This window comes from Beta vulgaris, chromosome 1, assembly GCF_026745355.1.
Source record: "Beta vulgaris subsp. vulgaris cultivar EL10 chromosome 1, EL10.2, whole genome shotgun sequence".
Classification (NCBI taxonomy): Eukaryota; Viridiplantae; Streptophyta; class Magnoliopsida; order Caryophyllales; family Amaranthaceae; genus Beta; species Beta vulgaris.
The window spans coordinates 48,914,382-48,925,748 of record NC_079202.1 but is presented as its reverse complement, the minus strand read 5'-3'; the positions used below and the strand labels follow the sequence as shown (position 1 = coordinate 48,925,748).

The 11,367-nt window shown below is 36.8% G+C and overlaps 1 protein-coding gene across 1 annotated transcript; it reads left to right on the top strand.

The window, feature by feature from the left end:
• The first annotated feature begins 5,923 nt into the window (after positions 1 to 5,923).
• On the top strand, positions 5,924 to 8,785 carry LOC104891554 (14-3-3 protein 1). Its single transcript, XM_010677263.4, has 4 exons — positions 5,924 to 6,555; positions 7,588 to 7,710; positions 8,301 to 8,414; positions 8,597 to 8,785. The coding sequence occupies exons 1-4, from the start codon at positions 6,061 to 6,063 to the stop codon at positions 8,615 to 8,617; spliced, it is 753 nt and encodes a 250-aa protein (XP_010675565.1). The 5' UTR covers positions 5,924 to 6,060; the 3' UTR covers positions 8,618 to 8,785.
• The last annotated feature ends 2,582 nt before the right edge of the window (positions 8,786 to 11,367 follow it).

Sequence of the window (11,367 nt, the reverse complement as noted above, 5' to 3'; positions counted from 1 at the left end):
AAATTTATTTGACCTTATTAGACAAAAACATTGACCATGAATAACATAAATATTACCACTAACGTAAATACACCTCAAAATTTTTTATGGAATAATAATTATTATAATTCGTCCTTTAAAAAATAATGATTATTAATTATCTATTATGATAATTAATTTAACAAAAAAATTACTATTTATATGTTTGCCTATACATAACTTTCATCACTAATATATCTAATAGTGTTGTTTTAATTTTATAAAACACTAGTAGAAAATCAAAAAATTAATTTTATAAAATACTAGTAGTTACTAATTTAAGCTGAGCAAAAGGCAGTGAACTTTCATTGTAAACAACAACTCCTTTTCCTAATCAATGAACTTTTATTTTGTAATCTATGAACTTATGATAATTAATTTTGTAAAAGGCAGTGAACTTTTATGATTATGGGCCTGATTCTCCTTTTCCTAATCAATGAAAATAAGCTGAACATTTATTGCTAACAACAACTCCTTCATTCATTTCTTCAGCTTTCTTCACCTTTCATTTATTTGAATGTTACTAGAAGAAAGAGAAAAAAAATGTTCAAAGTCACAGTAGCTTCAACTCGGGCGAAAATCGCAGATGAAATATGGTTGGCTGTTGATGAAGAAAACGTATTGATTGAAGAGGATGATGTAGAAGATGAAGAAATATACTCCGATAAAGAAAGATACTCCAGTGATGATAATGAAGCAATCAATTGATAACATTTATATCTTTCATAGTTATTAGTAACGAAAACATGTTATCTCTAGTTATTTAAAGACGAATTGCAAAATATTGTAATTATTATTATTATTATTATTATTATTGTTAACCTTAATTATTTGACCATGATTATAATATTATTCAATAGCAATATGAATAATCAAATAATAGACAATAATACAAGTATAATACTATACATTGTGGTACTTTAATAAAAAATTCTAATAATAACATAATCAGCTAATAGTAATATGAATAATAAATAATAGCATAATACAAATAAATAATAAAATAATAGACATAATACAAAAAAATAATAATAGACACTAATACAAGTATAATACTATATAATCATTGTGGTACTTTAATTAAAATTCTAATAATAACATAATCCGCTAATAGTGATATGAAATTATGAATAACAAAATAGTGGACAATAATACAAATGTTTATTAAACATTGACTGTTTGGACCTTATTGGACCTTATTAGACCTGATTGGAACTTATTGGACCTGATTAGAACTTATTGCACCTGATTGGAACTTATTGCACCTGATTGGAACTTATTGGACCTTATTAGACCTTATTGGAACTTATTGCACTTATTAGACCTTATTGCAACTTATCTGAACTTATCTGAACTTATCTGAACTTGAAACTTAATTTTTTAAGTTGAACAGAACGCACCCTTAGAAGTCTATCCTTCGATCTTGAGAGCTACCAAGGAAAGAAATCCATTGGAAAAAAGGATCTGACACAACAATCTATTTTTGGATTGACAATTGGTGTGACAATCAAAATCTTATTCAAATTTTAGATCCTCAAATCACGTCCATTGCTAATCTAGATCTCATTGTTAGTGCTGTCATTCTTCCATCAAGACAATGGAATGTTTCTTCCATCAAGACGATGGAATGTTTCTTCCTTGATGAATTAGTCCCGTCCCATATCATCTACCAAATCTTGGAGATTCATATCCCTAAGACCCTAATTGTTAGGGGCTTAGTAGCTCTAGTGAATTTTATGTTAAAATGATTATTTCGCTATCTCATGTAATTACTCCTTCTAATAGTATTCCTTGACCTTGTAATCGAATATGGAATATAGCCCCTAAAGTCCAAATTTTTATATGGCAATGTCTACAAATTGGTATTCCGTTGAAATTAAATTTAACTCATCGCTAAATCACTAATGATACTATGTTAGACATGTCAATCGGACCAATCGGATCAATTCAGATTGGACCGTTTTCGGATCAAGTTATATTCGGATCGGACCACTTCGGATCGACAGAAATTTGGATCATCGTCAGATTAGGGTGCTTTTCGGATCAAACGATTGTGGATCGGATGGTGGATTGTCTCATCTTTATTATGTATGGAGTTGTTACTCCTTTGGTTTGACGGTTTCTTTGACTATGAGCTTTTGTTATGTATGTATGGAACTGCCACTCTTCGTGCTTTATTTCTAAAGGTATGCATAACAAATTTGCATAGTCAGAACTTGTGCCAAAGATTACTTGTGATAATCGTTTTTTTAAAACGTGTCAATTTCGGGTACTTCGGATCAAAGCCTGATGGAAGCCAATAATTTCTTATTGCTTTGAGATCGGGTTACCTTTGCATTAGATTAATTTTGAATCGAGCAAGATCATATCGGATCATTCGGATTTTGGATGAGTTTCTGATCAATATTATTTCGGACTAGATTCAGACCGGATCGTTTCAGATTCGGACCAAGGTTTGGACCGTCTGGTATGGACCGAGATCGGATAACGGATCAGATATTTCGGACCAGATTTTCTGATCAGGATCAACTTTGTCAGGTCTATACTATATGTCCCCTTTGTAAATTTGAAAATGAGACTTTTACTTAGAGAGGGCAATTGATCTCGGATCCAACCCCCGATCCATCAACCCGAATCCATTTTTTTTACAGTCTAGATCCAAAAATTTCAAAATCATTGGATACGGGTAGTGATGGCCACTGGTGCGGGTTGGGCGGGCGGGACCGTGGGCCGTAGCGGGCTGGGCTTAGATTTCACGGCCCAGGACCGGACTGTGAAATTCATGGGTTGGGTGGGTTGGTCCACGGGCTGAAAAATCTTGACCCACACAGGTCTATTACCGGTTTTCACGGTTCGAGAAGCGGTTTTGGCGGTTCGTGGGTCTAGGGGCTGGACCAGGCTGGCGGGCCGACATGAGATTTTTTTTTTTCAAAATTATTTAATCATTGAAATAATTCATTATTGTTATATAAAATCTTCAAAATAAATAAAAATATATAAAATTATTATTATTAATGAATAATTTCATCATTTTTAAATTTGATTGAATTATAATATATGCAATTTGATTTAAATATATACAATTTGATTAAAATATACACAATTTGGTTCAATAATAACTTGGACTGGGCTGGTCCGGTTCATGGGTTCGGCTGGACCGGTTTCGTGGTCCGGGCTGAGCGGCATTAGTAGCGGGCTTTAGTGGGTTGGGCTCAAGAAATCTGGCCCACGACCAACCCACTAATTTCACGGTTCGAGCTAGGCTGGACCGGGCTTTTTGCGAGCCCGGCCCACACAGCCCACGAGATGGGCTGGGTTGGATTGACCCGCACTGTTGGCCATCTCTAGATCCGGGTCGGGTCTTGAACCTATCGTCAAATTGCTGATCCGGGTCCGAATCTGACACAGGACCCGAACCCCGAATCGCAGATTCGTTTTTGAAAAAAAAAGTTGGGTGGGCTCTAACTCTAATAGTTCATAACATTTCATCCCTCTCTCCTTCAAAACGTTCAATTATGCAATCTTCCACAGCCACCACACTTCCCCTTCTCTCCCTCTTTCCAGACTCAAACAACCACGCCTCCCCTTGTAGTGCCCAACGCACATCGGTTGCCGCCCGCCGCTTGTTGCACGAGTAAGGAGTTATTACCGCCAACCTCACAAATAAGGATTTAAGGTATCTTTTACTTTCACAACCATATATACTCTCTCTCTCCGAGTCTCCGGTAGCCACCCCTTCTTTCTCTCCTGTTGCCATTTGCGATCGCCTAGGCGCCGACAAAAAACTGCCCAACAACTGACCAACACCACCACCATGTTGCTTGCCTCCTCTTCGTGCACCTGTTCTCTTTCCACTGCCACATAGCCAGTGGCTCTTCTCCTCGTCGTGCCCCACCAGATCGCTATCGCACCAACAACTCTCCTTCTTGAAAGGCCCAAAATTCTCTTTTACTCTTTGGGTTCGGTACTCTTTGCTGCAATAAGGAGGGTTAAGGCCCATTAGCCAGTGGAGATAGCTGAATGTAAAGCACTTGTTATGGCTGCAAGGTTGGGACAAAGGCATCGTTTCCAGGATGTAGTACTTGAGTCGGATTGCCAGGTTGTGGTTTCTCGCTTAGCAAAGTCAGTTTGTTACTTCGCGGACTTGGATAGCATCTTAGAGGATGTGTTATTTCTTTGTAATTCTTTTAGATCCATTTCTTTTTCACATGGGAAGAGAGAAGGGAATTTTGTTGCCCATCACTTATCCTTTTGGTGTTGAACAATTTTGGGAGAACCAAGTTCATCATGATGTGGCTCCCTACGTGCTCATGGACAATTTGTCCTTGGATTAGTGAAGGGTTCCGTTTTGTTTCGAAAAAAAAAATCTCCCAAATATGGTCTCAATTTATAGTAGACAAGGAAAAACAATAGTGGAAAGGAAAAAATAATTTCTGAAACGGAAGGCATAAATTAAGGAGTGAAATAACTCATAAAATCAATCTTGTAACGGTTATAAAATAAGGAAATGTATGAATGCTGATTTCCAACCAAAAAATATGAAATAAATTTAGGCATTACCACAACTAAAACCGCAAACACATTGTCACACTATGAAATAGAGAACGAAATTAAGAATTTAATTGGAATCGACTTGAAGAAAGTACCAACACATTGGCTGGTAAGACATGCATAGCATGCTAAGGAAATACCCCAACATAATGCCGGGGGTAAGGATCGAACCCCTGACCTCAAGGGCCAAGAGGGAGCGCTCTACCCACTTGAGCTAACTCCTATCCTTATGTTTGAGTTTTCTTTTGAAGCAAAGAAACTTGGAGTTAGAAAATAAACTCCAAAACTAACTCCAACACTATATGCTACAAAATAACAATAGACTATTAAGAAAAGAAAAACTAATTCAAATCAATAAAAAATAGAGAAGGTATTGTGTCAGACTAGTCTGACACAATAAAACTGGTCGGACCACTTCAGTTAGAAGCACTTGGGTTTCAGTTGGTCTTTATTTTTTTTTAGTTGGTTTCTAATTTTTTTCAGTTGGTCTTCATTTTTTTCAGTTGGTCTTCATTTTTTTCCAGTTAGTCTTCATTTTTTTCAGTTGGTTTTTAATTGTTTTCAGTTGGTCTTCATTTTTTTCAGTTGTTCTTCATTTAGTTCACCCACCCAATCGACCCAACCAGATCGAATCCCCAACCCCAAAAATCAATCCATCCACCCAGATCGAAGCCCGCCCAACCACCACGATCCACATCTCGACCCACTCGAAACCACCACTTCGACTCAATTCGAAGAAGGAGATGGAAATTCGAAGGTTTCGGTTATGGAGTTTTGAAAGTGGTGATTCGAAGGTGGTGGATAAGCGGTGGATATGGAGTTTTGAAAGTGGTGATTCGAAGGTGGTGGATAAGCGGTGGTTATGGAGTTTTGGGTTCGTTTGGGTCTCGATTTGGTTCGATGTGGGTGGATTTCGGTGGTTATGGGTGGATTTTGGTGGCTGTAGCAGGTGGTCATCAACGAGAGCCGCCACGCTGTTCTCGCAGCTTCGCCCGATGAACATATTGGGTCAGAAGGTCTTACCCAATAATTTCACTAAAAAACAATTCTAGTTCAAGAAAAAAAGTTAAATCAGTAAACGTGAAATAAACATGACTTTGGAAAGAAAGGTTAAATATAAGCAAGTGGGAGAGGAAGAAAATAAGAGAGTAGTTGAGGCCTAAAGGGTATTATGAGTTATGACTTATGACCCCAATTCCCAAGTAAACTAGGGCCAAATTTAGCCCTTTAGTTGGTGACTAATTAATTATTTCAACACATAATTTAGGTAGTTTCTTAATAAGATAAGAGTATATGCAAATTGCAACATCAACTTGCTCGATATTTTTTCCACCTTTTCCACCTCAGACTCCAAATCGGCCCACAAACCAAAGATTCTCTCTTTTCTCTTTCTCTCTCCTCTCATAAAACCCAAAACAATCCCCCGTCTTCTTCCTCGCCCCTCTTTTTTCCCCTCCAAAAAACCACCAAATTCTCTCTCCTCCTTCAACAATGGCGATCCTCGAAAACCTAACCAGAGAACAATACGTTTACATGGCAAAACTCGCCGAACAAGCTGAACGTTACGAAGAAATGGCGAAATACATGGACAAACTCGTCGTCACAACTCACTCTTCTGGCGCTGAACTCACTGTCGAAGAGCGCAACCTTCTCTCTGTCGCATACAAGAATGTTATCGGTTCACTTCGCGCTGCTTGGCGTATCGTCTCTTCGATTGAGCAGAAAGAAGAAGGTCGTAAGAATGACGACCATGTCGTACTTGTTAGAGATTACCGTGGAAAAGTTGAATCTGAACTTTCTGATATTTGCGCTTGTATTTTGAAGCTTCTTGATGAAAATCTTATTACTACTGCTACTGCTAGTGAATCTAAGGTGTTTTATTTGAAAATGAAAGGAGATTATCATCGTTATATGGCTGAGTTTAAGTCTGGTGATGAAAGGAAATCTGCTGCTGAGGATACTATGGAGTCTTACAAGTCCGCTCAGGTTTGAATATTCTTTCAATTTTATTTTGTGCGAGTTTTTAGGGTTTTGGATTTCGTTTTGTGGAGATCTGTGTGGATTAATGTTGACTTTTATGTTTTTTAATTTGATTTTAAGATGTTATTGACTTTTATAGTATGATTTTGGAATTGTATCATGTATATGAAAGTAGAGGAGAATAACAGAGATTTGAGTTAATAATGGTAGAACAATTGCTAAATACTGTAACTTTGAATACTGAATAGAGTATTTGCTTAGTTGCTGACTTAAGATTTGGGATTTGCTGTTTCTTTGGATGTATTTTGGTGCAATTTCTTTGCTTTTAGAAAAATCTCTGCTGTTTTAGTTGGACTATTAAGATATTGAGTGTACGGACTGCACAGTTGGAGTATAGTAGTTGAAAGCGAATAAGTGAGATTAAGATTTCTATTCATGCGTTCTTTAGAATTGTAGGTATAATTGGATTAGAGTTGATGTGAAGACTTATGTTGGTACTGAAGTACTACTAGTTTAGTAGCTGTCGTGTGTTATGATTAGCAAGGGTAGATATGGAGGATCGTAGCCATGGATAAACGTTGTTAGCCGAAGTTTTGTTGTCAGCATGATTTTCGGAGTTTTGTCTATAGCGTAAGTGTATAACATGTGGGAGTTATCTAGTTTCTGAAGTTCCAGCTTGACGGATTTGTTGTCATGCTATGTCGAAATCATCCTGTGGTGTAATTTTCTGGGATTTGGAGGGAGATGATCAGATGACCTGTGACCTGATATTGGAGACAGGTTCATGTTGCTCGGAGTTAAGGGATTGTAAGTTTTTCCGATTGACACACTTGAATAGTTGAAGTTTGAGGTCCGTTTATGAAGGCTATTTGCTAACTTGATCGGAAGAGAGTGGGAACTTAGGTATCTAGTTAATTCTTTTCCATTATGTGAAGTTAAAATTTTGGCCTGATGTGATTACTGGGGTCATTAACTTATATGATCCATATTATATACTGGGCTTAATATCTCTCTTTTTTGTGATAATTTGTTTTTCAGGATATTGCCCTTGTAGATTTGCCGCCGACACATCCCATTAGATTGGGTCTTGCTCTCAACTTCTCAGTGTTCTACTATGAGATACTCAATGCAGCTGACAAAGCTTGTAGCATGGCCAAACAGGTAATTATGTCTCTTCCATTGTTTTGTTTAAACATCTACTTATGTTGTTAGGAGTATTTTCAACATTCGTGGAGTCTTTGTCTAATGGTTGTAAGTACTGAGGAGTTATAAATGATCATATCTTTTGTCTTCACATTGATGAACTTGTACCCCTTGAGTGTTGCATCTGATGTTCTGATGGCAAGATGGTGTTGTGATATTTTGCTTTCCATTTTATAGGCTGGCAACTGTGTATTTGCATGGATTGTTTATGAGAAATAGTTTTTGGATTCTATGGAGGAACGTGCCAAAGTTTATAGTCATTTTGCTTGTCTATGAATTGTGGGATGTATTTGCAGAGTTGATAGCGAATGTTGATATTCTCTGCATCATGAATTCATGATCACCAAATGCATGGAGCCAATTGCATTAAAGAATTCGATGAACATAGATATGAACCTTTGTTTGTTTTGCTGGTTTTTTCTATTTAAATTTGCTCTTGGAACTTTCCCTACCATGGCTGAATCTGATATGCTAATTTAAATCTTTGAATTTTGATATGACCGTTCATGTGGTTGGGTGTGTCCAATAATTTGCTCAATTATTTGCAGGCATTTGAGGAAGCCATAGCGGAGCTGGATACATTAGGTGAAGAATCTTACAAGGACAGCACTCTGATCATGCAACTTCTTAGGGACAACCTCACTCTCTGGACATCAGACCAGGTTTGTACAGCTATGCTAAAGTCCTCAGTCACATGCAATCTAGAAATTTCATAGCTTCATAATTGGTATTATTTATATTTATTAATATATCAATTATTTGTCTGCTAATAATTTGTGACCTCATTATATATAAGTAAGCATTTGGGTAAGAGTTTAACTAATCTCATATTATATTTGTGCAGGATCAGTTAGACGAATCATAGAAGGATGTAAAGTGCTGGTGAATGTGGTCGATAGGTTGTGCGTTAATTGTTTGGTTTCTTGTTTGGAGATACTGCCAGTCAACATGTAACATGGTATTCGAGTATTGCTCATGAAACTATGTTTCATTTGGACCCTTATAATGAAGTTTCTGCTTTTATCTGGTTTTACAGTTGCTTGATAAACTTGAGAAGATCTTGACGAGTATTTTGCGACTTAAAAGGAGATGTGACCAAGCTGCAGGTTTGATCTACCTCATGTTAAGATGAGATATGCAGATCAAGCTTAGCATTTATATATTCATTCCATTATTATTATTATTATCATCACAGCTTTGCTTTTAGCCTGCTCATTCATTATTCATACACATGCACTGATGCAAGTTGCAACATTGCTACTATGACACACTAAAAGCAGATTGCAGCTTTAGTTATGTAGGAGGTAGCCACTGATTTCTCAGTGATAACCCCGTTCTCCACGTTTGCCTTGATCTCGTCTATCATGGCATTTTCTGGCAGCCTAAAGTCCTAAACCTCCTCAAAAAGTTTCGAAAACTCCCTTGAGATTGTGCTATTTGTCATTCTTCTTCTCCTGGTCTCTGCCTCTCTTCTTACTAATCTGCACCTTGCCATCTTCAGCTCTATATTCATCTCCTCTCCTTTTCACCTTAGAGGTCTGCCTTAAATGCAGAGTGTCTCAGGTGATATGGGCGTTAACCGTGGTGGCAATGTTCCTCGTGTCAAGAAAGGGCCTGAACACCACTCCCGAGTCCCGACTGTTTCGAAAAATGCAGCGTCATTGAATGTGATTAATTTGTTGACAGCGGAAATGAGGCTGTGATCTAACTCTTCTAAACGTTGATGCCAATACTTTTCAATTTCGAGATGGTGAAATGAAGTTCTTGGTGCATTTTGAAGTTATAAACTGCTCTAGATCTACCCTAAAACACGCGGGAAATTGGAACATAGAAGGAATAGGTCAATAAGAGTTTTCACTTTCGAGTTTCGAGGACCTACTCGGACAAAGAAATTAAGATTTAGTTCTTTTTAGTGCATAGCCTACGTACGACATTTGGGCTTTAGAGCTATTGGGTAATGGGTATGAATCAAATGCCTATGATTTGGATATGAATGAATTTGCCGCCCGAAAGTCGTTTTAGAAGGAATTTTAGAAAGTTGACACCATACAGATTCATTACATGCTTGGGCCAGTGGGCCTTATAGCTTGAAGCATGTACAAATGAAAATAAGAAATCAATAACTTTAATGAACTTTAACACCAAGGTTAGCAACATTACAAATATGTTCGACAAAGTTAAGTCTTAGATGTTAGGGAAAGCTGAATACCACTTATTAGGTCCATGCTCGTTCATAACAAATAAGATAATTGCATGTAATAAATTTATAATGCATACTCCTAAGTCTAAAAAGGAGAAAGATGCATTATAAGAAATTTGAGATCTACATTTAGATGTAAATTCACATCCTCTCCTACTTTTTTATTCTTGCTATATGTTGTCGGTATTTATTAAACATCGCTCGTATTTGTTCTTTATTATTTTTCTTCTTTATCCCTTCCTTCACTTTTTCTTTCACTTTTCCGACCTATCATAAAGCAGTCTGATGGAGAAGTAGTTGACGAGATAGGAGAAATCAAAGATGGAAGAGAAGGAGGTGGCAATGGAGACTCCATCACTGGTATGGATTTGGAGATTCCTGTAACAATGATAGTGACTCCCATTTCGGAAAACATGACTATTGACCTACAACACTCCATTCAACAGCGAATATGATAATTTCATGAAAGGAACACCCCTATTCAGCCCCTTGCACCTTTTCCTCACCAGCCCCCTGCACCTTCTCCTCTTCTCCCTTCTTTTTGTTCTTCGTCGTCTTGTGATCCCCCTTCTTCTTCAGTTTCACAGTTTTTTCTCCTGTTCACACGGAATTAAACAACCGAAAAAATGGGTATGTTCCATGTTAAAAAAATCTTAAATTTTATATTTTTATATTTTAAGGTAAAATAAGTTTTAAAAAAATACATAATATGTATAAAAATACGGACAGTAAATAGCAAGACTTTATTTTTTTACACATGTGCTCAATTTTTGATGCGGGATGATATGAGACGCGTACCAAGGTTTATATACACTCATATGTATAGTGAATGATTTTTTTTATTATCAGTCTTATCCTCTAACTATTATCTCTTATAAATTGTCTTAAACCTCCTTGACGTATTTTAGTTGTGGAACAGGAGCTACTTATGAAAATTATGTATTGACTTACAGTTTCATTCGACTTGATCTGACCAAGTTAAACATAAACCCTAAAGATTTGAATCTTCCTAACTCAATAACTACTTGATCTGAAATTCGCCTTCTTGACGTGACTAAGTCCTCGAACTCTCTCTTATTCTTAATGAGTCAATATGAAAAATTGGCATTACTAACACGGTATGCTGAAAGAACAACCTATGCATAAATAAGCGTGATTAAAAGAAACCATAACTAAACGATCAAAACAAAGTTGTAGTTGTTTACTTAACGGTGGGGATTGATAAAAGGAATGTAAAGGCGTTCTTGAAGAGAGAGATAACTCGAATGAAGTCTGCGAATTTGGAAAAAGCTTATGAAGATATGAAAAAAGCTCATGATTAAAAAAAGGAATTAACAAGGTTGAAAAATGTCATTTTCAGGAGTTGAAAGTTGAAGAAGCCAATTGTAGTAAGGGCTTTGGGTGTGGAAATGCGA

Coding starts and splice junctions, on each gene's coding strand:
- LOC104891554 (XM_010677263.4), top strand. CDS start 6,061: ATGGCGATCCTCGAAAACCTAACCAGAGAACAATACGTTTACATGGCA. Junction 7,711..8,300: donor CTTGTAGCATGGCCAAACAG/GTAATTATGTCT, acceptor AATTATTTGCAG/GCATTTGAGGAAGCCATAGC. Junction 8,415..8,596: donor CTCTCTGGACATCAGACCAG/GTTTGTACAGCT, acceptor ATATTTGTGCAG/GATCAGTTAGACGAATCATA.